General features: G+C 40.4%; 1 protein-coding gene across 1 annotated transcript in view; it reads left to right on the top strand.

The window, feature by feature from the left end:
- The window catches only part of SPON1 (spondin 1), a 181,895-nt gene extending 160,981 nt beyond the window's left edge, over window positions 1-20,914 (top strand). Inside the window, exons 8-16 of the mRNA XM_053981102.1 lie at window positions 8,411-8,612; window positions 9,431-9,571; window positions 9,895-9,970; window positions 10,405-10,587; window positions 11,552-11,722; window positions 13,206-13,373; window positions 14,247-14,411; window positions 15,760-16,023; window positions 17,155-20,914. Of these exons, the coding sequence (XP_053837077.1) occupies window positions 8,411-8,612; window positions 9,431-9,571; window positions 9,895-9,970; window positions 10,405-10,587; window positions 11,552-11,722; window positions 13,206-13,373; window positions 14,247-14,411; window positions 15,760-16,023; window positions 17,155-17,318 (1,534 nt within the window). The 3' untranslated portion in view covers window positions 17,319-20,914. The remainder of the gene's footprint in view (window positions 1-8,410; window positions 8,613-9,430; window positions 9,572-9,894; window positions 9,971-10,404; window positions 10,588-11,551; window positions 11,723-13,205; window positions 13,374-14,246; window positions 14,412-15,759; window positions 16,024-17,154) is intronic.
- Window positions 20,915-26,647: the final 5,733 nt, after the last annotated feature.

The raw sequence follows: 26,647 nt of genomic DNA, 5'->3' as shown, positions 1-26,647 counted from the left end.
TCTTGAAAAAATAAATTCTATTTAGGGTTTCTTTAAATATGAATTGTATTTTTGTCCCATAAAGTAGATATATTTGTCACACCAAAAATCTCAGAAGATACATCTCAGCAATAATACATATTTTAAAAATCCATATAGAATATCAGGCATTTTTATTTGAGACAGGGTGAAATTGGGCCTCAAAGTGCATGTATATATTTAGATAACTAATGTAAGATAAAATCTTTAATCATATAAATTTCCACTTTATTGATACCTCGAGAACTTAATGGGAATGAGTGAACCCAAACAACATACCCTGCCCTCACAACTTGGCTGCTCTATTTTAATGCTCTCTACAGAGCTCCATTTAAATGAGAAAATAACTCAGTCTCTTATTTTTTCTCATAAATCAGGACAAAACACTGCTGAGTTGTGTTTTAGCAGCTCAAGGTGACAAATTTCTGCCTCTTTTGGCATCCATGCTATTGTGAAGGACCCTGTTACCTGAATCCATGTCAGCTGAGTGCCATTTAGAGTTACATACATTTATATAACTTATATACATTTATATAACTTTATATACATTTGTTGACTAAAAAAAAATCCCAAAACTACATCACGCTTACAAACAAGAATTGTCTTAAGTGTCATTACTTGAGGGTATAACTGAGACCTAGGGAAACTTCATTGTCTGACAGATGGTCTGACACCCACGTTAAGAAATTCATAATCCAATCTCAAGGAAAAAAAAGTTCTAGGTAAAAACATATGTGTTTGTTGGAAAAGAAAAAAAAAATTGTATCGATCTTTTTTTCATCAGAGCAAGCACATATGGCAGCTCCATTTTCTGTCACCATTTACTTCCACTTAAAATGCAAATGTCACTAGTCAAGGAAAAAAATATTAAAACATAGACAAGAATTAATTAAGAACAATCCCTGCAAGAACTTTATACTCAGTGTTCATGGAAATTAAAGGCCATCCAGTTAAATCAAAACTTCCTCCTCCCATTCTGCAAACATCTCACCCCTTGAATTTTTTTGTTTCTCTACATGTTCCTCCCATTGGTAGTCACAGTTTTATGATTATTTCCCAACCATCTGCTGTCTTTCCTTGAGCCAAATAATTTCCCTTTATAATATGGTGAGTAATCACGTCAGCATCGTTTCCATGCAATTACACGTGTGCCTCACTGATCCTGCCCCCTCATTCCTGGGTAAATACTCACTGAGTAACTGGCATGATTTGCCAGTTCAATTTCTAGTGAGCACAACTCTGTTTTCAACATTTCAACGTGCTAATCGTTACCCCTTTGCATTTTGCTATTAATGAAATGGTAATTAATCATTTACCCCCAGTTCCCATTTCCAGACACCAAAAGCTATGTGCACGTTGGATGAGGAGGGATGCTGCATGAACAGGAATGTGCATTTATTAATCAAGGTGCTGGGCATCTCCAGAGGTTACCCTGGGACTGGGGAAATGCAAAAATGCAATCCTCATCTTAGGATATTTGCAAATCAAATGGTTTTGAGAGTAGGACAGTATTACTTTAAAATTCTTTAAAGGATTTTGAAGGAGTATCCACATTTTTTAGGTATTCCAATCAATAGTATTGATGGTGTCATTTGTTAAAGACACCATCAGTACTATTGATTGGAGTGATATCTTTTGTTTAAAGGAGATGCTTGCTGTAATCTGACACCCAGAATGAGTTAGGCTGGTAGCAAATCAGAGTTCATTGCTAACCAGATCACAAACAGATCTGATACTGTTAACAGGGCAGGGAGGAGAGGACCAGACCTCAGGCTGGGATGGTTCAGGCCAGGCTGAGGAGCTGCTCTGCCACTGCTGCTTCTCAGACCAGCCAGGTGAAAAAGGAGACAGATGCACAGCAACATTGCTCTTGCAACACCCCTGGGATTTCCTGTGTAAAATACAGCTGTAATTACACCAGGCAGACAATTTGTAGCCCCAAAGCTCCTGGGAAACGAAGAGAAATTTTCTGAATCCGCCCAGAGACTCCTGAAACATGGTTTGATTGTAAATGCAGAGTAAATAATCAAAGAAGGGGCACAAAGCTCTTCTAAGCAGGAGTAAATATTGCCAGCACCGTAACCACACTTTATTTGTCACAAACTGCAAAGAACACACAAAATAATCCTCACTTTCACAAGCTGCAGTCCTAACTTGAGGTACCTGAGGTTTTCTTGCAGTGTAGAAAACCTGCTCACATTTGTTATTCACATCATCAAGGTATGCCCATTGATGAATGAAAGTATTAAATCAAATAGCTGATGTGCTAATGAATAAATATATCATTATTATCTACAGTAGCAATCCAGGCATGCTTATAGGACATGAAAATACCTGAAATGTGTGCACAACGTCCCTTCCTTTTGTAATGCTTTCTAAAAACACTCAGATAATTGATATTTTAGAGCAGCATTTGTTCTGATGCATGGTTTAAATGCCAGTGGTAATGATATAATTCCCTAGTTCAATATGCAATACCATATCCACCCCTTTTAACTGGTCATAGCAACATTCTCAGTTTAAAAGCTGACACACAGCAAGGTAAGAGGTTGTTATGTTGGGGGGGTTTGTAGTCCAAATGGTAAATGTATAAGAAGTTTTCTGTCTTTCTTCATTCCTTCCCTATGAAATAAAACAGCCAAACTCCTCCTCTCACCTCCTCTGTTCTGGTGCTCAGAGAAACCAACAGCTTGACATTAATGTGCTTTGCAACTTTTTATGTGGATGTCAAGCAAATTTTATTGATTCAGTGCCCATGTTATTGTAGCTTTCCTTTCCCTAGCCCTTTTGGAACATACACATGTTTAAATGACTCATTAGCTAAAGTTCTTACCTGCCCTGCATTTAATTAGAACTGAAGATTCTCCTCCTCCTCCTCCTCTTGTGCAACCTGGAACTCTGCATTTATGGTCAGGTGTTGATCCCTGTGCATAGAACTTTGTTTTCCATGCAGGAATAGTAATTTCCATCACTTCATAAATGGTTTTCTGATTAATACAACACTTTGCTCTGTTGGTTACAGACTTCTGAGGGCATTTTCCATTCATTTTGGGATCTTAAATCCCTTCCTTTCTTTTCTTTGAAGCTACTTCACTTTTCAGGATGTTCTGACTTTAAAGTGCATTCAGTAAAAGAGGTGTTGCATAAGTGCTGCTGGTAGGAAGTTCAAGGGTGTGAAGTTTGTTTCCATGTCCACAGTGTTATTTGTATCAATAGCAAAAGGTTTTAGAGATGAGTAAATAGGAATGTTCATCCTGGAAAATTGTAGATGTGATGCAGTGCAAGTCTCTAAAAAAAAGAAGGATGCTACTTTTGCTAACTAAAGGTAGAATGGAAGGTTCATTTGGTGTTTCCGAAAATTACAGTTTTCATGGTCCTGTAATCAGCTAAACTCTTAATTAAAAGAAAAAAAAAAAAAAAAAAAAAAAAAAAAAAAAAAAAAAAAAAGAAAAAAAAAAACCAAAAAACCTGTTTTCTGATCATCAGGACCACTGAGACAAAAGCAGTGGCAATGTGGTCCACAGTGCTTTCAACTCTCTGCCTCTGATCAGAACTTAGAATAGTTTCTGTGTTTCCACTTTTTTCTTCCTATTTGAAAAGTCTACTGCACCATCCTGGGCACAAGTGAAATCAGATCCTGGTACACTCAGATAAATCTAGAATCCAGACCCTAAGAATGGGGTTAGGGTGGTTATACCTTAACACATCTCTGTGAAAAAAATCTGGAGAGCTGTAAGCTGTTTCCAGCAGCCTTACTCTCCATATTCAGTCCATATCAGATTTTTTTTTCTCCCTGTATAAAATCTATAATACTGCCTGAATTAGAATTTAATTTCAAAAGGGGGCAAAATCTTAACCCTATAAATGGTCTTATTATAAAAAAAAAAAAAAAATGTCTTTTGCTTCTTATTTTACTTGCTAATCACTTATTTTACTTTGCTAATCAAATATCAAACCAAAAGTAACCACAAAGTTTTATTCTGCCAAATATTATATTTGCTATTTTTATTCAGCAACTCCACACAACCACCTTCTATATGTGTGCTCTCTTTCCTTTCTCATGGACCTCAGTAGAACACAACAATATTGATTCAACACTCAAAAACGTGTCTTGCAGCAAGCTGAGTTTCTGATGGTTTGTCAAAGACTTCCTTAACCCCCACTCCCAGCAGTGATAGCAACTAGGTTGTCACTTAGGGAGAAAACTTGTGAGGCAAAATCATGCTTGTGCTCTTTCAGCCTTAAAAGAGGAAAAAAAAAATTAAAAATATAGAAAAACCCACAGTCCAAAACACAAACACAAAAACGGGGAGAAAAAAACAAGACCATTTTTCCTACACTGCTCAGTATATGGCATCCCTGTAGCTGGAGGTCCTAATCTTGCTAACAAAAATAGAATTGGATAGAAATAAAGGAATGGAAAGCATTAGGATGCAGGATGCTGCCTGGCACTTGCCTCACTCTGTGCTGTGTGACAGGAATTGCCAGCAGGCTGCTCAGGCTCCCAGTGGAAAATCACTCTGGGCTTCAGCCAGGGAAAGCAGGGCTCCCCTGCCCCGTGGGGCTCTCAGGCCTCTCACCTGGCACTCTCCTAATGGCCAGGATTTGCTCTGCAGCTCTCATTTGCCACTGGTTTTAGGCAATTATTTGTGCAGGGGGAGGAAAAGGGACACTTTTGTCGCTTGCAGAAAATGGACGAGTTATATACACTTTAGGCTTCCCTCTGGGCTTTACCAGACATGCTCAACCTGTTGCAGAAGAATATCTTCTAAAAATTGTTAAAGAGAAAAAAGATGATCCAAATTCCTATTTTATCCAAAGTGTTGATAATACGAAAAAAGTTTGGTTTCGGGTGTACTGAATACATTTTTGCACTGGTTTCCTTCATGGAGATCCACAGTGCAGTCTTAGGGCATTTGAGCCAGATGTGGGGCTGAGGGATGCAGGAAGAATTTAGATTCCTGCCAGCTTCATAAATCTGTCATTCATGTGGACACTGGAAAGAGCTGAAATTTGTCAGATTATTAAAAAGCTAACAAAAGCCCCCAGGGTTTTCTCCTGTGTAAGCACAGTCTGTGCCTATCCCTTCACCTGGGTAGAAGTTATGGGTGGTGCCTTAAATCAGACCATTTCCCCTTAATTACAGCAGCCCAGGAATGACTCTGGATTTTGGGAAGCATTAAACAACTGTTGTTCAAGTTTGTATCCATACTCCTCACAAGTATCTGCCAAATTCGTGTATATTAGGAAAATGTTTGCACAGAAAGAGGAGAGGAGAGGAGAGGAGAGGAGAGGAGAGGAGAGGAGAGGAGAGGAGAGGAGAGGAGAGGAGAGGAGAGGAGAGGAGAGGAGAGGAGAGGAGAGGAGAGGAGAGGAGAGGAGAGGAGAGGAGAGGAGAGGAGAGGAGAGGAGAGGAGAGGAGAGGAGAGGAGAGGAGAGGAGAGGAGAGGAGAGGAGAGGAGAGGAGAGGAGAGGAGAGGAGAGGAGAGGAGAGGAGAGGAGAGGAGAGGAGAGGAGAGGAGAGGAGAGGAGAGGAGAGGAGAGGAGAGGAGAGGAGAGGAGAGGAGAGGAGAGAAGAGAAGAGAAGAGAAGAGAAGAGAAGAGAAGAGAAGAGAAGAGAAGAGAAGAGAAGAGAAGAGAAGAGAAGAGAAGAGAAGAGAAGAGAAGAGAAGAGAAGAGAAGAGAAGAGAAGAGAAGAGAAGAGAAGAGAAGAGAAGAGAAGAGAAGAGAAGAGAAGAGAAGAGAAGAGAAGAGAAGATGAAGGGAAGAGAAGATGAAGGGAAGAGAAGAGAAGATGAAGGGAAAAGGAAAGGAAAAGGAAAAGGAAAAGGAAAAGGAAAAGGAAAAGGAAAAGGAAAAGGAAAAAGGAAAAGGAAAAGGAAAAGAAGGAAAAGGAAAAGGAAAAGGAAAAGGAAAAGGAAAAGGAAAAGGAAGCCTCCATTTGTTCTCTATGAATTTTCACTTTTCTTTCTTAATTTGTTACAAGATAAAATACAGCAAAATGGTCATAACATTACCTACCTGCCCTAACTAAGGAGCAGAAGATAGGTGATTTTTTGCAAAGTGCTCCAAATTGGAAAATTATGGCAGGCTCAAGTTTACTGATATTTAATACATCCAAAGTCTTGGAAGCAGAGTGAATCTCACACTGAAGTGTTCCGTAACAGGGTTTCAACACTGATGTTGTTGTAATTTAAATAATACTATTATTTAAATATGAGTAATATATAATAGAAAAATAAATATAAGTAACACTAAATAATAACATTAAAATAAATAATATATATAATTTAAATACAAACATATTCTTATTTAAATTAACATCATGATGAATATGATGTTCTGCCATGCCCATGTTGGACATACTCTCCATCTAAACATCAGCTACACAAACACACATCTGATATTTTTACAGTGTATTGCTTACCCTGTTTGAAATATAGAATTCCTGTAGGGAATTCTTAGAAACCCTTCTAATGCAGTAAATCCTTTGCTACTTGAAGTCATTTAATAGGCTTTTTAAGACTAATCATGGTTCTGTGCTTGACAAATATATCAGGATACTGCATTCACTGAGGGAAATTGATACTGTCATTCATTATTTTATGACTTTGCATTAGACAAACTGAAATCAGACTCCTATCTCTACTGAAAAAAAAAAAGAAAGTAATTTGCATTTCTTTCTGGGAAAGGCAGGATTAATGACATCAAACACTTAGCAACTCTTCTACTCAGAGTCTTTAATTCAACATAAGATAATTTACACAGTAAGCAACAACTTCTAAAGCCTCTGGAACAGAAGTGGCCAGAACATTTTACATATTAGCGAATTCTTCTTAACTTTCCTATTGAAGGGGAACTAAACATGCTAACTTTTAGATATCTTACTTTTGAAACTTTGTGATAGCTACTGCAAAATCATGGTCTTTGAGCTGTTCTGGTTTTCTTTATGTACTGAGAGTGCTTTGAGCCAGGAAAAAATCCCACAAATAAATAACACATTTTTCTAAGCATTTATAGGAAGAATAAACTCTTTATGACTACAGTAGAACAGTGTCTGTGCACTATTAAGCATGCATGGGCATTATTATTGGTTACCTAACTAAAAAAGGAAGGACAAATAAGACTGTAAAAATGTCTCACATTTAAAATAAATGTCGTCTGTAGATACTCTGAACCAGTGTATTTTGGCATAAAATCGAAAAGAAAAAAAAAAAAACCAACAAAACCTCGACTTGACTCTATTAACCCACGTCCTGTAGCTGTAGAAAATTTGCGTTGACATCAGAATTTAGAATAGAATTAGCAAAATAATATTTTAAATAATTCTGCATTTGTTGTTGCTCACGAGAAGAACGCCACGAAGGGCTCCAGCTCCTCTTCTGTGAGCAGAAGCCTCCAGGCAGGGCTGGTTTTGTTGCCATTTGCACTGGAACGTGGGAGCTGCTGTCAGCAGGGCAGAGCCCAGGGTGGTGCAGCAGATTCCCTCCCCAGGGTGAGCAGAGGCGTTCTCACACCCACCTGCCAAATCCTGGCTGAGCCCTCCAGGGCTGGCAGTGACTGCTTATCCCTCATTCACAGGAGCATTAAAACTCTGTTAATGAGTTCTTTTCTGCACACACAGTAGCACTTCCAAGAGCTTTTGGCGTTGAAACTCATATTAGCTTTTGGGGGTGGGGGTAAAAAGTAACCCAGCAATCAAGGTATTTCTTTTTAGGATTTTAGCCCTAATTTTTGCAAGTGTTTTGACAGATGTTTTTATTATCATTATTATCCCACTAATGCATAAGCACACTGCTGCAGCTCGGTATTTCTATATTGTCAGATTCAGTTCTTTTCTGGCCCAGAGACGGGGCAACTGAGAGGCATTTTAAAAACTCTTATTCTATTTTTAGTCTCATGTGAAGGGTAAGACAATACAAATATTATAATTCACACCATCACAATCAAAAACTATTTCCTCATTACAATACAGTGCAAACATTTCTTAACCTATCAACTTTATCACACCATATTATAAATACCTTAAAACGAATCATCTAAAATTACCCCTCATAAATCCTAATACAATGCATCTTTCATAATTCTATTTCTCTAAAGTATCTAATCTTATTCACAAAACCATCCTTTAAAACTTGTTTCTAGTTCCATTTCTCTCTCAACAATGCCTATTCTATCCTATAACATTTCTATGTCGACATTTCGTGTCTCAAGGTTTGCATACAAATACTATGTAGACCTTTTATCAAACTTTAAAAATTCTCTACAAATCCATTGCCCACGCTATATCTCCTTTACCTATCGAAGTGCAAACCTCCTTGGGTGATGCTGCAGCTTTCTGGGCTCAGTTCCCTCTGGCTCAGTTCTTCACGCCTTTCCTCCGGATTTGCAGGAGAGCTGCTCCCTCTGCTGAGTTTTCCGTGGATCGCCACCGGCACCTGATGTCCTTCCTGACCATGCTGGGCCCCAGCCCCGACTGGAACGTGGGGCTCTCTGCCGAGGATCTCTGCACCAAGGACTGCGGCTGGGTCCAGAAAGTTGTGCAGGATTTGATCCCCTGGGATGCCGGCACCGACAGTGGCGTCACCTACGAGGTATTTATCCAAATTATCCAAATTATCCCCTCAGAGCAGTGGAGTAGGGGAGCAGCTTGATCCACGGTGGTGCCGTCCATGCCTTTATACTTTTTGCTCTACTAAAATTTTTCTTACGGTGAAATGCGATTCATTTGAAGAGGTGCTAACTCCACTTCACTTGTCGGTGGTTTTGCCTGAGTTTCTGCAGCATTAGTGCTGGTGGGATGATGTGACATCCACCTGGGGTATTTGTACCACACAGGAGGACGGGATGGGTCAGGCTGGGAGGAAGCACAGAGACTCATCTGGTCCAATCTCCCTATAGGATTCTGTACAGCTCTTGGATACCTCCAGTGAGGGAGGCTCTGCACCCACTCTGGGCAATATTTCCCAGGGTTTGGTCACAGCACAGAAAAGAATTTCTCATTTATGTTCACCTGTTATATTCACCACTGAATAAACAGAAGGCTTTGGTCACAACCAAGCCTTTGGGTGCCCTTTTGTACAGACCAAAGCAGGGCCATCAACTCATCAACTCATCATCAACTCCAGTTTGGGGCTGTTTCAACCCCATGCCAGCTGTTCTGTTTAGCACAGGAAACTTCAACTATTTCCCACAGCAAAGCAGAGCAAAACCAACAACAACAAAACTCCCCAAACAAACAAAGACCCCACAAATAAACAGAACAAAAAAAAAAAATCTCCATACCAGTAAGTATGAGTGTACTGAGTTCATCTCACACTGAAATTTTGCAGTTTAGCATTTCAGGGAAGTTTTAATTTCTGCAGATTAACTATTATTTTCTTTTATAACATATTTTTCTTTTTGATTGCAGTCTCCTAACAAACCTACAGTGCCTCAGGAGAAGATCAGACCTCTTACAAGCTTAGATCATCCTCAAAGCCCATTTTATGATCCAGAAGGAGGATCTATCAAGCTGGTGGCCAGAGTTGTCATTGAGAGAATTGCACGAAAGGTAGAACACAAAGAAATAAAATTCTCAAGCAAGCAAAAATCCACTTTGTAAACCAAAAAACAATCCATTCTTTCTCCAAATCTAAACTCCTTAACCTACCCACAGCAAAGATAATGGCAGAAAAAAAATTAAACTGTCTTAAGGCATTAGTTCTCCTAATTCTGGCAGTTATTGCATCTGCTTAATTGGGGATTTTCTTTAGGTACACCTAGGAATTAGAAGAGAAAAAGGTGCTGCAGACACAGTAGTGCCTCAAAATGTGCTGGTTTAACCCCTCATGGATGAGTTTCCTCTCTTCAGTGTTCAAAATCTTTTTTTTGCAGGGGGAGCAGTGCAATATCGTTCCTGATAACATAGATGATATTGTGGCAGACCTAGCACCAGAGGAAAAAGAAGAAGGTACATTTGAAATTAGTTTGTGGGCTACTAATAATTTGCATTTTGTTCCATTCCCCGCTGTCACTTGTAGATAAGGTACAAAACTGACTTAGGAGCAAAAATTCCCCTCGGTGTCAAACAGTGATTTAGGTTTTCATTCCTTCTGGTCTCTTCTATTAGCCTTCCCTTGTACAGAAAAGAAATTGCATGTATGCCTAGGAGATGACAATAACAATAGAGGCAATAAAGAGAGGAGACTTTTGGGGTTCAAATATATATTTTTTTTAATAAAAAGGCAATTGGAAATTCTTTTTTTCTTCTGGGCTAAAATGGAGATGGTAGAATGCAGAAGGAAATAACGTATTCTCTTTGAATCTAAAGTAATCATTGGGCCAAGAAAAAGGAGGAAAATGGAAGGCCACTTTTAACATTCAATGCCTTTCCTCACTTTTCAGATGACACCCCTGAGACTTGCATATACTCAAACTGGTCCCCATGGTCGGCCTGCAGCTCCTCTACCTGTGAAAAGGGCAAGAGGATGAGGCAGAGAATGCTCAAAGCTCAGCTGGACCTCAGCGTGCCCTGCCCGGACACCCAAGACTTCCAGCCCTGCATGGGCCCGGGCTGCAGTGATGAAGGTAACCAGGAATGGAAGGTGGAGGAGCAGAACACCTTGTAGATTTTACTTCTCCTTTAAACTTCTCAAGGATGTCGGGTGCTGTAGTGTGGCCTGAGTTGTGGCCAAAAGAAAATTGCTGAAGAACACGGATGGCAGCTGTCTGCGGTGAATTCTGCATCTCAGCTCTGTCAGGGCATGAAGTGCACAGAAGTATGAAGCAGAGGAGTGAGGGATGCTGTTGAGGTTTCGTGGGTCTTGGGTCTTCAAAGAGACAAGAGCAACTGTTGGTTGCAGTAAAGTTGTTTATTGCATGAATACATCAGTCTCGAAGGCAAGTTCAGAGTATTAAAGTCTGTGCTAAAAGTTTTCTGGCACAAAGTCCCGAGTAGCAGCAGCAGCAGCAGCAGCTCCTTTTTTCTTCTTCTTCCTTCCATTCATCTTCCCTCTTTGCATCCCAGTACAGGGGTTTTATTCATAAATCATCCAATCAGCTAAAAATATGATTAAAACATTCTTTTTACACCAATCTGAGCTTAATTCTAATGTGTGAAAGTAGTGTCAGTTCTTACCCAAAATCCACGTACATAATTTTATCTATTTATGTACATAGTTCCATCTATTCTATCTAGAAATGCAAGCAATGTTCTGCCATGTTTTTGTTATGTCTGGAGCTAAGTTACTGAACTTTTAAACTAGGTTTTAGGGCCTTTTACTAGCTAACACAGTCTCTTAAGGCACTTAAGATACATTTCTACTTATTTAAAATTAAATCTTACACTTCTTTCACGTCCGCGTGGCTTAATATATTTCAGCTTCTCTAGAGGTTCTGATCCAAACTCTGCATTTCTTTTTTCCCTCTGAGGGACTTGGAGAGGCTTCCATTTCATGCATTCCAAGAGGAAGCAGCGGAGGAGAGGAGAGTGGGGAAGGCAAGCAGAAAAGGGATGCTCAGTGCCCACACCTGAATACTCTCTGTGTTGCAGATGGCTCCACCTGCATGATGTCTGACTGGATTACGTGGTCCCCCTGCAGCGTCTCCTGCGGGATGGGGACGAGATCCAGGGAGAGATACGTGAAGCAGTTCCCCGAGGATGGCTCCATGTGCAAAGTGCCTACTGAGGAGACTGAGAAGTGCATTGTAAATGAGGAATGCTGTAAGTATTCCATTCAGCTTCATAAAATCCAGCACGGCCCAAATCATTTTTTAGATGAGTCTTACTGGGGTACCCACAGAGCTCCATCTTAGGCCCTGTGCTCTTCAATACTTTAATAAATGACTTGGATGCAAGATTGGAAGAGATACTAAACAAATTCTCAGATGACCCAAAACTGGGAGGAGCTGCTGACTCCCTCCGAAGCAGGGAGGCCCTGCAGAGAGATGTCAACAAATTAAAGAACTGTGCAATCACCAACCACATGAAGTTCAACAAGGGGAAGTGCTGGATTCTGCACCTGGGATGGGGCAACCCTGGATGTACAGACAGACGGGGTGTAGGAATGTGCCTCCTGTTGACAGAGTAAACAAGTCACCCTTTGTCTCCTTAAAAAGGAAAAAAGCCCAGAAGTTTCTCTCCTCAATTTGGTTAAAAGACGCCTCATAGGACCTTGGGGACTTCACCTCAAACTTAAGGATACCTAATTGGACAGGAGCCAAAAAGTCCCCCTGAGCAATTCCCTAGAAAAAGAAGAGAACAAAAGAAGTAAATCACTTTTGTGAAGTGTTTTAGCAGGAGCAAGAACCTCTTGCCCTGGCTGGGTTTTTCTCTGTAAAAAGCTTTTTTATTTTGCCTTTTATTAAAACGTTTTGTTTCCAACACTGTCACAGGAGCCATCCTGCTTCTTTTATGCCACCTGAGGTAGCTGAGCTATCAAGGGTATAATGCTTATCTCTGAGAGCTCATAAGACCTGGATTGAAGAGAAAAAGCATTAACTGGGGAATAAGACACTGGAAAGCAGTGCCAGGAAAAGGGACCTGGGGGTCCTTGGCAAGCTGAATGTGAGCCAGCAGTGCCCCGGAGCCAGGAGGGACATCCCTGTCCTGGGGGCATCAGGCACAGCATCACCAGCTGGGCAAGGGAGGGGATTGTCCCACTCTGCCCTGAGCTGGGGCAGCCCCACCTGGAGTGCTGGGGGCAGCTTTGGGTGCCACAATACAAAAGGAGTTATGAAGCCATTAGAGAGTGACCAAAGGAGGCCACTAGGGTGGTAAAGGCTCCAGAGGAGAAGTGTGAGCAGTGGCTGAGGGCACTGGGTCTGCTCAGCCTGGAGGAGAGGAGACTGAGGGGAGACCTCAGTGCAGCTACAAATTCCTCATGAGGGGAACAGGAGGAGCAGGCACTGATCTCTGCTCTGTGTGGCAGTGACAGGAGACAAGCCTGAAGTTGTGTCTGGGGAGATTTAGTTTGGATATCAGAAAAAATCTGGGCACTGAAACAGGGTCCCCAGGGAAGTGGTCACAGCACCAAGCCTCATGGAGTTCAAGAAGGGCTCGGACAACGCTCCCAGGGACATGGTGTGACTCTTGGGGGTGACCCTCTGCAGGGCCAAGAGCTGGACTCCAGTATCCCTGGGGCTGCCCTCCAACTCAGCTGAGCCTGTGATACTGATGAACAATTTTCTCTGTCCTCTTTGAACAGCTCCCAGCAGCTGCCTCGTCACGGAATGGGGGGAGTGGGACGAGTGCAGCGCCAGCTGCGGCACGGGCATGAAGAGAAGGCACAGGATGATCAAGATGACTCCTGCTGATGGATCCATGTGCAAGGCAGAAACCACCGAGGCAGAGAAATGCATGATGCCCGAATGCCGTGAGTGGCCAGCGGTTCCTCTGCCCTGCTCTGAAAAGGAACATCATTTCTGACACATTGCCCCAGCACACAAAGAGCACAGCCAACCCAGGGACAATGCTGCTTTTTCCTTGTCCCCCTTCAAGTTAGGAGAAAAATCTTAGGGATTGTGCATTAAGTAGCACGTTGAGTATCAGGATGAGAGCTTCAATAAAAAATGTTCAGTGGTGTCCCTTGCTGCATGACCCACACAGTGGTGTGTGCATCAGCAAGCCACACCTAAACAACTCTAAGTTATGCAATATGAGGTGTATTTGACCATAAGGCTAGAATAAAACACATAAAACAGTGCCCTCCCCTTTTAACCCCTGAAAATTTCAGAAATTTAGGTGTTTCTTCCATGCAATCAGCCAGCCATACCCTTTACTGTGACTATTCATTTCTTAGAAAATATTAAATTTTCATCAGAGATAATTTTAAAAATATTTTTGGTAGATTAAATATGGAAGTTTCACTTGTTAAACTAAAATAAATTGACTTCCAGTTCTGTTCACTGCAACAATCCTTTTTTTTTAAATTTTTACAGGAGTTATGATTGAAACATAGCTCCTTAAACGATTTATTCCCCAGATGCACTGAGACCCAGCAGATATGACTTAGATACAGGAAAAGATAGCAAAGATATTTAAATCAAGCAAACCTTTCAAATTAATATAAAGTTTTCTGAGCTTCTTCAGCACAATCATTCATTTTGTGACAAGAAAGTATAATTGGCTGATGACAGATAAAACGTAGCACATTTTCCACCTGCCTTATTTTCAAAATGCATACCTTCATCATTTATTTATAATAAGAAATTGTTAATGATTTCATTACCTTTTAATTTCCTACCAGATACCATCCCCTGCCTGCTCTCTCCCTGGTCTGAGTGGAGTGACTGCAGTGTAACCTGTGGGAAGGGAATGAGAACCAGGCAGAGGATGCTGAAATCTGCTGCTGAGCTGGGAGACTGCAACGAGGAGCTGGAGCAAGCAGAGAAATGCATGCTGCCAGAATGCCGTAAGTTTGGAGAATTCCCTGGGAAGAGGAGGCTAATTAGGTGTCAAAATCTATGGCTCAAACCTCCATCACCACTTCTTAGCATCACTTCTTAGATAGGCAGGGTATCAAGTGTGCATTGTTTAAAATTAAAATAAAATAAAATAAAATAAAATAAAATAAAATAAAATAAAATAAAATAAGAATATTTATTATTATTATTATTATTATTATTATTATTATTATTATTATTATTGTTATTATTTTACAGATTCAGCAACTGAGAGCTGAAATACAATTGTGTCTTAAATTCAGCTCGCCCTACTTCACCCCATGCTAATTCCCAATATTTCCATGGGAATACAGCTCTGCATGTTTAACACATTGCAGCTCCAGGCAACTCCCCAGTAGGAAATAAGTCAGAATTATCAAACATGGTTTATCACTCAAATGCAGACCGTGTGCGAGGAAAGAAAGAAAGAAAGAAGAGTTGAAATCACCTGTGTGATTCTTTTAGCTCAGAAAGAGCACAAAAGAGGCATTTTTCCACCTTTGATACAACTCTGAATGGTATCACTTTGCAACCTGCTACTGGATGGTGTGGAGGCAGCTGCAGAATTTTTTTTTTTTACCTTATTCCATTAAAATCCCCCACTTCTTGAGTAGAGCAAATTTCTAGTTGCTATTCAGTCTTTGTGAAGTGTGGTAGCCTAAGGCACTGCTGAATGAATGAGATATGATTGCCTTTAGCATCCTGTTTCCAGCTGGTTTATGAGGTTTTATCACAAATTACATTATTTTTTTCACAGAAATTATTGGTTAAAAAGGCTTTTAATCTGTAATTGCTCATTCAGCTTTTCTTAAATAATGTGAAATATCATTTTGATTTTTATTCACTGGGGCTGTAAGTGTTAAGCAGTGCTGAAAGATGAAGACTTTTAAGATATCACGGTATTAGTGAATATGGCTTATTGCATAACACTGCCAGCAAAGCAAGGCTCAGATCTCAGAGGTAGCAAATTATTTTTAAATATAACTCAATTTTCAGCTTTTCATTACAAAACAGACAGATGGGTGGGAAAATTGAAGAAAGCACAGGAGAATTATTTGTATGTTCTTTGTAATTTTAGTGATCTGCCAGCAGAAGAAATCGAAGAGCGTGTCAGATAACACTTCTGCTAGAAATGGACTCAGAAAATTCTGACAGGCAGCCTCCAAACAATTGCTGAGAAGATTGGAGGCTTAAGTAGAGTCGGTGTAGTTGAGGTGTAAAGTTTCATCAGGCACATCTGTGTGTCTCTGTGTTTAGATCTCATGGATTTTGTGTCTTTTTTTTTTTTTTTTTTTGTGTGTTCCTTATTGCCTGCAGCCATCCACTGCGAGCTGACGGAGTGGTCCCAGTGGTCCGAGTGCAACACCTCCTGTGGCAAGGGCCACATGATCAGGACGAGGATGATTAAAATAGAGCCCCAGTTTGGGGGAACAGCCTGCCCTGAGACCGTCCAGCGGACCAAATGCAGAGTGAGGAAGTGCCTGAGGGGAGCGGGGATGGAAAAAAGGCGCTGGAAGGAGGCGCGGGAGAAAAGGAGAAGCGAGCAAGCAAAGAAGAATTTAGATAGTGAGCAATATCCAGGTGAGTGTGAAACCACTTTTAGTGGTTTTCTGCATGACAGCGATGCCTTGTGAAGGCTGACCTAGAAGAGAGACTAGACAGAGCTTAAGAATAAAGTAGGGATTTATTAAGAAGCCTCAATAGATCCACCTTGGGCAGCACAACCCAAGATGGCCCCAAAAATTGACAACTGCTCACAGGGCTCTCACTTTGATCAGTTCTGCTCCATTTAAACATTGCAGTTCATTGTCCCATTCCAGCTTTAGCCCAGGCACTCCCATCCTGCTTGTTTTTCTCTCTCCAGCCCATGCTGTTTGTGCTCCTGGGCCTGAGCTTTGGATCATTTGTCCTTGGTGCCCAGCTGGAGAAGGAATTGTTTTGTCTCCCTGCTCTGTGAAGAGAGCTCAGCATCCCATAATATGAAGCCCAGACCCACCCACTAAAGCAGCACAGAATGTGAAAAATATAAAAGCTAAAACCTGAGGCATCAAGAGGAGTTTGTGAGCAGCTCCACCACATTCTGTGAGAGCATCTTCAGCACTTGTGTCAATAAAACAGCCAATGCATTGCTTGCCCATCACCAAAATCACCCAGCCTGAGCTTAGGGCACCATGGAGAAAGGCCCACATCTGTCCATGTCCCAGCACTAAAAATATTTTAACTACTCCACACAAAATTGTAAAGAAGTTTGAGCTTTACACCTGGTAAAGGACTGAGTGCAGTTTCTGCAGATCTGGGGGGCAATCTTTACATCCTGTTAGCTCCAAACATTTAAAATATTTGTTCCTGGATCCAATGCTGAATTTCCAAACTGAGCTCATTTCCACCTCAGCAGTCTGATTCAGACTCAGGCTGCTCCAAGAGATCTGCTCAAACTGCTTTTCCAGTGAGGGACAGTATCATCAAGTACTGGTTCCTCAAATCGACAAAACATATCTTGTGGTATAATTAACATTATCTGGGTAGGAATTACTGCTATGTTGTGGCTCATGCTTGTCTGACATTTAACAATTTCTTAAGTTTATCTGTCTTTTGTAAAGTAGATATTAAATTTCTTCTTATTTTTTCCAATGTTTGACAAATTGGTTATACTCAGCAGGGGTTTCTATGTCTAAAAACTTAACCAAATCACTTTTTTTTTTTTTTTCCCAGTTTGTAGGATGAAACCATGGACTGCTTGGACAGAATGTTCTACACTCTGTGGAGGTGGAATTCAGGAGCGCTACATGATGGTAAAGAAGAGGTCCAAAAGCACTCAGTTCACCAGCTGCAAAGACAAAAAGGAGCTAAGAGCATGTAATGTCCATCCTTGTTAACAAAACACAGGGTTCCAAGTGATGCACTCTGAGCTAAATGGAAAGTCAACCTTGGTTTGTTTTTTTTTAGAACAACAACAACAAAAATATATAAAGTGTATATTAGTTTTCATTTTTTGCAGTGTGGTTTGCTTTTTAGTCTTGCTGGTGCAAGAAAAATATTTTATAAATATTTCCTCATGGATTCATGCTGAGAGTAAGTCTTTGGTACTCCAGCCAGCCCTTAATGCATAAAAATAGTGAAGTCATGGTGAGTTATTTAACTAAAATACAGACACATCTGTGGACATGGAATAGCCATATAGAAATACCACTTGTAAAGACATGGGAATGCATGCATATTAACAAAACTAAGTCAAAGTGACAGAAAGTTTCATCTGTGGGAGGATTTCTCTCTAGATTTGGTTCTGAAAATCCAAAGCAGTGCCTCTGTGATTACACATCTATGCCAAGGAGTAATGTCAGTAATGCTGGTTCAATAACATTAAAGGTGCATGTTTATCTTTTTACACTATTGGGTTAAGCTGATAGTTATTATTATTATTATTATAATCCTAAACACTTTTCTTCACATGGATGCTGTGGTCCATGCAAGCAGGTCTTTTTTTTCTTCAAAACTTAAAAAGGAAATAATTTTTGTGACTCAGCAGTGATGTCTGACCACCACAAATTCACAGTCAAGACAGCACATAGAAAAAAACATGCAAATGTCATAATATGTGTACAGTCCATGCTGGGTTGATCCATTGCCTTTCAAAATGGACACAGAACTGGTCCAGAGTGTTGCAACAGCTGTGCCACTGGATGTCTTCCACATGAGAGACACTAAAAAATTAGATTCAGTTTCACAAGGATCTTATTCACAGGTGAAGAGGGTTTACAATAAAACAAGAATGGTAGAGAAAAGGTGAGCCAGGCTCTCATGCATCCCTTAAAACTGAAATGAGCCTCTGAAAAGAAGTAATGACAGTCTTTTAAAAAAACTGATTATAGATTGGCACAAGAATACATTTACAGTAGTGTCATTTATTCAGAGCATAGGGTAATCTAAAAATTACTCAGAGCATAAGGTAATTTAAAAATTACTAAATTCGTGAGAATTACACATTTGTGGATATCCTAGTCAGGTTAAATGCCCTCCCTCACTACTTAAGTGATTAAAAAACTGCCTGAGACTAGAAAATACCTCCTCACTCTTCTATTTGCTATTTTACCCCGTCTCCTGCAGAGTTTAGCTATCCCTACACAGAGTCAGGTGTAATCAGGGAGACCCTTGGGCCCCATTTGCAATTGGGATACAATATCTTCCTGTAATTCTATTTTCCTGTAATAATCTAACATGAAGAGGGGAAGGTGGTGGGTTACCTTTTGGTCCAGGCAAGACAGCCTACCCCTATGTCTCTTCTGAAATAAGAGCAGTGCAATGAAAATAAAGATTGTTGAAGCCGACACTTAAGCTTGAGAGAAATGAATGGAGAGAATTTTTTTTAATGGTCTCTAAACCAGCCTTAAGTAATTTACTCACTTCCTTAACACTTGGTCACTACCCTGAGGACCTGACAGCTGGGTTTTAAATATTGCTGTGCACCTCTGAGCTGCTCATCTTCCCCAGCACCACCACCCTGGGGATCCTCTGTACCTGAACAGCTCGTTGGGCTGGTGGCATTAATTGTGGGGCTGTTCATCAGCATTTCTCCACTGAACACTGCAAGGGCTGCTCAAGGAATTCCACAGCCATCACATCCCACCCCTCTCAAGATATTTTACTGCTTTCTGCAGATTTGGAGTGAAGGAAAGGCCAGGGAAATAATGGAACCAAGGGCAGTGTGAACCCTCTCCTGCTGCTGCTAAATGAAATGGGTGCACACCCATAGCCAACCAAACCAGGAGAAAAAAAAAGAATACAGCAAGGTTTAATGCTAAAACCAAACATTTTACTTTTTGCACAGCTCGGCTTACTTAATAATATTAATTCAGATAGTTTGCCTCCTTGTGCCTGTTCAAAAATTGTGCAGTTTATGTCTCTACAGCGCTGCCATTACAGCATAGCAGCAATGTCCCTCAGTAATGCATTTAGGACCTTACGCTTCACTTTTATGACCAAAAAATAAAGAAAACTCAATGAAAAAAAAAAAAAAAAACCAAAACAGTGGGATGATATAGGTACTGGAGGAGTGAGCAGCTGAGCATATTTTGGGGGAAGAAACTGCAGAGAAGGACCACAGTGATCAGTGCCAGGAGCTCGGCCAGGGCAGAGCCACATCTGTGGCTGAGCTGACAGAGGGTGTCCCAGCTGAGGCCAGTCACTCAGAAAAGTAATCTTTGGCCATAAAATGTGTGGCAGAGTGCTTTTAAAGGCTTTGAAGGATCTGTGAGCCTGGGGTAGAGGGAGCAGAAGTTTCTCCTGAATGGAAAACATTTGCTGAGTTCAGGAACCAGATTTATCTCATCAACCACTTGTTCAAGCTTATCTTGCAAAACCATGCTTGTTTCAGCAAATAATCAATGAAACCCAGTGTTGTATTTTCATTTTCACATTTGTTCCAGTTCATCAGGCTGTTTTGTCTGCTAAATACTCCCTTTGCCAAAGGCCACATAGTCCAAATACACTTATAGAAAACACACAATACCTTTCTGAGCTTAACCACAAAATTGTCCATTAAAGCAATCTGGCATTCCTTCCTCTGTGCTTCTTACTAATTTGATTCTCCAGATCCCTTTTTTTTTTTTTTTTCTCTCTCTCTCTTTTAGAAGGCTGTTCAGTGTGATTTCCAGTCATTTCTCTTAGGCTCACTACAGTTCTGAATGTTGCAAATTGCTTTTTCCCCCACCTTGTTAATAGATGAAATGACAAGGTAATTGCACCGGGTCAGAAATGTGTGACCACTCCTGCTTATGTTCAGCTCTTCACACTTGTTTTTCTGTTGAAGCGTTTTACAGATCTCTTGTCTTTCTTCTAACTTGATACATGAGAAACATTTAGGCTTGTTACATTTTGTAAAAAAAAAGAAAAAAAAAAAAGAAACACAAACAAAAACAAACGAAGGGGAAAAAAAGAGGTTGATTTTCTATTCAGAACAAAAAGGAAAAAGCTCTGATATTCAATATGTAGAAGTCTTGTTACTGTAAACTTTCTAGTAGTGTAATAGGCACTGGTTATCAGTCAATAAAAATAAGAACTGTTATTGTTCTGATGTCCTGAATAATCCTGCTGAACTCAAAGCACAGATGTCACACCAGTTTTGTAGACCTCAACTACCAGATCTTAGCATTGTGAGTACCTTTTCTTTTCTAATATACAAATGATAGAATCTTTACACATAACAAAAAAGGAAAGTTAGGGGCTTAACAAATGTACAGTAAGACTGTTTGTGAGACATATGAGTTAAACAAAATTTTGTTTGATTGCATTTTTAGATTTCCTTTGTTGTTTTTGTTTGCTGTGGAATTATGAAAAAGCTACCATGAACATTTCTTACCAAAGTCTTGTGTAGATGTTTTGTAGCTGTCTTGCCTAACACATTATTATTATTATAATTATAATTATTATTATTATTTTTATTTTTATTTTGGAATAAAGACATCTTTACTATGAATTTTACACTTGTATGAGATTCTGTTCAACTAATATGATTATGTACACCAAAAAAAAAATTATTAATACGAGTCATGTTCTTATTTACATTTGACTCTTGTTCAAGGTCACAGGATATCAGGAGTGAGTGGATTTTATTAGAACCAGTCATTCTTTCTACTTGGAAGTTTTTTGCATCAAAGTCTTTTGTCAAATAGTTTGTTGTTCTTTTGAAATCACAGGGTAACTTAGGAACATCACATAATGTATTTGTGCATTACTCTCACGTGGGTTTTGTTGCTGTTGTCGGTTTTTAATAAAAGAGAAACTATTTAAAAGAACACATTTTAAAGCCTGGTGGTACATGAAAGGCAAAAATTGTTAAAAATAAGGTCTAAAAAATGCCTGAGATTTTGTGAATCTTTCAACTGATCTTTTGTGCTACTGGAAAAGTGTTTTGGGACAGTGAGGGTCCAAGTGTGCCACTGAGAATTACCCAGAAATTTTGGAGGTGAGGGAGGCCACACAGTAATGCTGCTGCTCTAGAAATCCTGATGTTACAGAAATTGTCTGTAGCATCTGAAGCAAACAGTGCATCCCCAAAAAACCCTCTAGCCTAAAACTGAAGTGTAACCAGGCTGAGGGGAAGCTGGATGTGGTAACTGAAATATGCTAAAATCCCTGAACTCCTCGCTACCACGTTTAAGGCACTTTAGTGTTCTTTGCTCCACTTGCAAACCCATTTAATATTTTTATTGCAGCACTTTCAGCCCTGGTACTCAGCCCCTTCATTTGGTGTTGTGCAAAACAAAGCAATTCTGTTGAGCTGAATGATACTGGGTTCTGTCTCCCCTGCTTTCCAAAAGACAGAACAATTTGTGCCATAACTTGTGGGTTCTTTCATTAGCACAAAAGGGTACCTGTCTCTTGTTACAAGGTCTTTTAAGGCTAAACCATCTAATTAAGAAAGGACACCTAGATTATTTTCCCTTTTAACCCAAAAACTGGTCCCTTGAAACCTGCAATGCCGACTTTTCTGTCTAATCACAAAACACCACCCAAACCCATGGAGAAGAAGGAAGAATAAGGTGAAGAAGAACAACTTGCCTCTGCCCTTAAACCTCCATCTTGTTTCATATTTATTTCTATATTCTAAAACCCCAAACTCTAAGCTTTCCACCCTGTGATATTACAGACTTCTAACCAAGTCCACACCCGTAATCCCAGCGCTATTTATCAATTTTGGAAGCTTTCTCCACAGCCTCAGGTCAAATGCAGTGTTCTCTGGTGGGTCTGTGCCTTTCAGCACAGAAAGTTTAAAATTCTCAGCACCCAGGGTTCCAACAATAACTGATGGGCACATTAACTGCTCAGCAGGCAAGGACAGTTTTCACAGGTGGTCTAGGTATCCTAATACACCTAAAATGTTAATGCTGGGAGCTCTGCATTCCCACCTTCCTCACTGAAGCCCTCAGGAGCCCCAGTTGCTCTGCCATCAGTAATAAACTCCCAAGCACTGAGACAGGAGAGCCCTCCCTCTCTGTGTGAGCACCACATTTGCACAGGGAGCAGAAATTAAGCCTCTCACAACTCACAGTTTGCTTCCTTCTCATGGCAGGGTATTTTGAGAGAGGTCTTTTAAATTACGTGTTTTGTATACATTTCAAAGACCAAGAGCCTTAAACCCTCACAGACCATGGCCCAAGTGCAAAAAGCACCCCAAAGCAGCTTGGTGTGTGCCAAACCAGCTGTGCCTGAAGTGCCTTTTTGTATGAAAAACAGAGAGAGAGAGACCACGTGCATATAAAGGAGAAGAGCAAAGATGGCTCTATCACAGAACCTTTCCAAGCAACACTCTCCTTCCCACTGATGCTGCCAAAAAATATTGTGATATTACAAGGAGAATACACAGGAGCAGCCAGTGGCACTTCAACAAAGTCTCCTTAAGTAACTTTTCCAGATAAAACTAATGAGGCTGAGGTTAGGATTTATATTTCTTCATAAGCCTTGAGCCAAGGGAGCTGGGCCAACAGCTGATAAAAACAGAAATAACAGATCCCACACTTTATATAGTATCACATATTACCTTATCCATATAAGTCAGAAGTTAAAAGGGGAAAAAAAAGAAGTTTTTTACTTAGCGTAACCTTAAGACCACTTGGGCAGTGAGGGAACCAGAGCAGTGTCTAGAAAACATGGAGTTAGATTATAAGTAAAAAAATTTGAAAATGGTCTATGTCATGATTTCAAAGTGCATAAAAAGTTATGAATGGTAAAATAAAATTTTATAGTACTTACATAAAAAGATAGACAGAAAACAAGGGGCACAATTATACAAACAGTGCTCCCAGAGCTAACTACTTAAAAAATCAAAATATTTGCACTCATTCTCAAATGTCTTCACTGTAGGAAAATAAACTTTTGTCAATCTACTTGCAAACATACAATACTATATTTTTGTGCTATGATTATATATATACACGCTATACTTTTTTTTGCTGCACTTCCAGTTTACACGCACCTTAAACGGCAGAAAAGAGGATAAATATCTGTAAATGGTTCATTCCTGGAGGACACAGCATTCACACACAAAAAGGCCTGAAATGTCTTTAGTGGAGAAATAAAACGACATCCCACTAGATGGCACTGGAAGCCAACACAGACAGCTGTGTGGAGTTAAAAAAAAAAAAGAAAAAAACTCAAAGAGAACCCCAAAAACCGAACAAAATATAAATCCCAAGTAAGCAAGCAGAGTATCACTATGGGAAGGGAATCTCAGGCCCTAAATCAGCATTTTTCTCTCTGTAGCTGCCCACTCCCTGCTAACGCCAAGGGCATCACTGCTGCTGGAATCTTGTCCCAGCCTTCCTCAATTCGCTCAGGAATGCTCAGGCTGCAAATCACCTGGGAAGGGATAAGAGGGGGCAGGGAAAAGAGCCACAGTAACACTCTGGTGTTCTCTGCCACACCTGTCCCCTGCTCTTCTAGCCAGGCATCCTCTCCTTCCCCTCCAGGAAAAAAAAAAAAAAAAAGTGGTTTTATCAATCTTTAGAAGCAGAAATCCTCCAGCCCAGGCAGAAGGAGAGAAGAGGCCCAGGATTTCAAACACTCCTGCAAGGGAGGTCAGGGAGAGAAGGTTTGAAGGCAGCATCTCTGAGTTTTTGTGCCAGGGTGAAGGTGATGCCTCAGGTTTTAGCTTTTATATTTTTCAGATTCTGTGCTGCTTTAGTGTGTGGGTCTGGGCTTCACATGAGGGGATGGTGAGCTCTGTGCACAGAGCAGGGAGACAAAACAATTCCTGCTCCAGCTGGGCACCAAGGACAAATGATCCAAAGCTCAGGCCCAGGAGCACAAACAGCGTGGGCTGGAGAGAGAAAAACAAGCAGGATGGGAGTGCCTGGGCTAAAGCTGGAATGGGACAATGAACTGCAAGGTGCAAATGGAGCAGAGCTGATCCCAGTGAGAGCCCCCGGGAGCGCTCGTGCATTTTGGGACCATTTTGGTTCCTCTTGGCTGCAGCCCTGGCTGGGCTCTGGTGCTGCCCAAGGTGGATCCATGGAGGAGATCCTTTGAATCAATCCCTGCTTTATCCTTTAGCTCTGCCCAGCCTCTGTTCCAGGCCAGCCTTCAGCAGGCATCAAAGGCCCTGGTGACCCAGGGGAGCTGGAGCCAGGATTCCCGAGGGCTGGAAAGGAGGAAAACACCTTGGCTGAACCCAGGGCTGGAATTACAGATGGGATTTTGAGGTCACTGCGACTCAGAAGTCACTTTGGTGCCTGGTTTCTTCTGGGGCAAGGTTTCCAGTAGTGAGACATTAAAGCACCTGTTACAGTTGTGGTGACATTATTTTGCTCACTGATATTGTACAAAGATAAGCATTTTTGAGGTGGAAACCGTTCAGAACTGCTAAAAAAAAGCTGAACAACTTGCTACAGCCTGTGCACAGAAATGCAGCCCCAGGTTAATTCTCCTGGTTAATTTGAGTGCAATGGGCAGCTCCATCACACAGTTCTACCTACACCTCAGATAAAGCAGAGCTTACAGGTCGGGAAAGTTTGTTTGAGGTTTTTTTTATTGTTTGTTTGGTTGTTTGTTTTTTTTTCTTCTTAAAAATCCTGTGGGAAGCACTGTCTGTGTGGAGAGCTACCCAATAAGAATTCCTGTGTAATGATCCCTGTACCATTTACAAATGGCGAAGTGCCGTTTGCCATTTATCATAAATAATGCAAAAAAAAAAAAAAAAAATAAAAAAAAAAAAAAAAAAAGAAAATCTGCAGCACTTACTTCATCCAGGTCATGTGCAGAGCCATATCCCAAGTGAGGCAGGCAGCAGCAATTCCCTGCCCTCCTGTGATCAGGACTTGCAGCACATGCTAGGATGTGCTCCATCGAAAACATCCCAGCTGGAACCAAAGCAGGATGGACCAAAGGCTGGGCTGTGTCCCAGCAGGGATTTCAGGCTTAGGACAGCTACTTGTTCAGTGTTCCCTGAGGGTTTTGTAGCTCTGAATCAGAGAAGGGAAAATAAACCTTAAAAAATGAATTTTTTTTGAGCTTAAACAAAACTTTAGAAAAACTTCATATGGGAGTACATTTTTGCTGCAGATGAAATTTAACAGCTTAAATGTATTATTTAATTTCACATGAGCTAACTGTTTCAAAACAGCTTTTTCTCTTTATTCACACTAAAGTACATTTTAAAATTAGAATCATCTTACAAGTCAAGAAGACAAGGGCCTTGTCTATTTTGATGTAATTCCAAAAAGGTTTCAGCATGAGTCACCTAACAAAGCAGAACATTTCAAGCTCTTTATCAAAAAAGATCAATTATTAAATATTATTTTTTTTCTATTTTTGTCAATCAGGAAAAAAATTACAATTTCAATTTTCAATAAGAGCAACAGGTACTCATATTATTCCAAGTACCTGTTGACAAATTAATTCTAATTTATAAAAGACACTGCTCTGCTAATCAAGATACAAATTTTCACTGGTGATTACAACACACAGCACTCAAAGAATATTCCTAACACTTTTATTTTCTTATATTAGAGTTCAAAATATAAAATATAACTTCCAGCCAACTCAATATTCCTTTAAAATAATAGATTTCTCACCAAGATTTCTTTTTTCAGTTTCTGTTTAGACCATTAGCTGGAAATTTATGGTATGCACTGGCTTACAGAGAGCATCCTGCCTACCACATTTCAAGAAGGGCAAAGTTGTTGAAGCAGTAATTTGTAATTCAAGAAGGGCAAAGTTGTTGAAGCAGTGAGCAGAGCTGTGCTTCCATAAATTCTTTTGTGGCTGTAGGGATAACAGGACACCTGGGAAATAGGTTTGAATCACAGAATTTGCTTCCTTTTCTATTGCTAGGAAACAAAGTGCTGCATTTATTCTAAGGTACTATTAAAAACTAACAATCAAACAAACAATGAAACAAAACACCCACCAACCCAAACCAGATTGGAGCTTGGTATTTCTGTTTTCTATAATTTTAAATACATTAATAATTATTGTTTGCCTTCCTGAAGAAGTTTGCTGTCAGATGAATTTTTTAGAGCTTTGCATTTCGGCAGTGACCAAACCCACAACACCTGCTCCAAGTGGGGACAAAGCCGTTACACCTGTCCAGGTGCACCACTGGCGTGTTTAACTCATTCCAGGGAAAAAATAATTGCAATTAATACCTCGAATTCCTTCAAGTAGCAGCTTGAAGCTGTTTCCAGAAGGGATGTGCAGACAAACCCCATCC

This window comes from Vidua macroura, chromosome 6 (genome assembly GCF_024509145.1).
Source record: "Vidua macroura isolate BioBank_ID:100142 chromosome 6, ASM2450914v1, whole genome shotgun sequence".
NCBI classification, from domain to species: Eukaryota; Metazoa; Chordata; class Aves; order Passeriformes; family Viduidae; genus Vidua; species Vidua macroura.
Note: the sequence above shows the minus strand (reverse complement) of the source record. Positions and strands in the feature narration are given on the sequence as shown.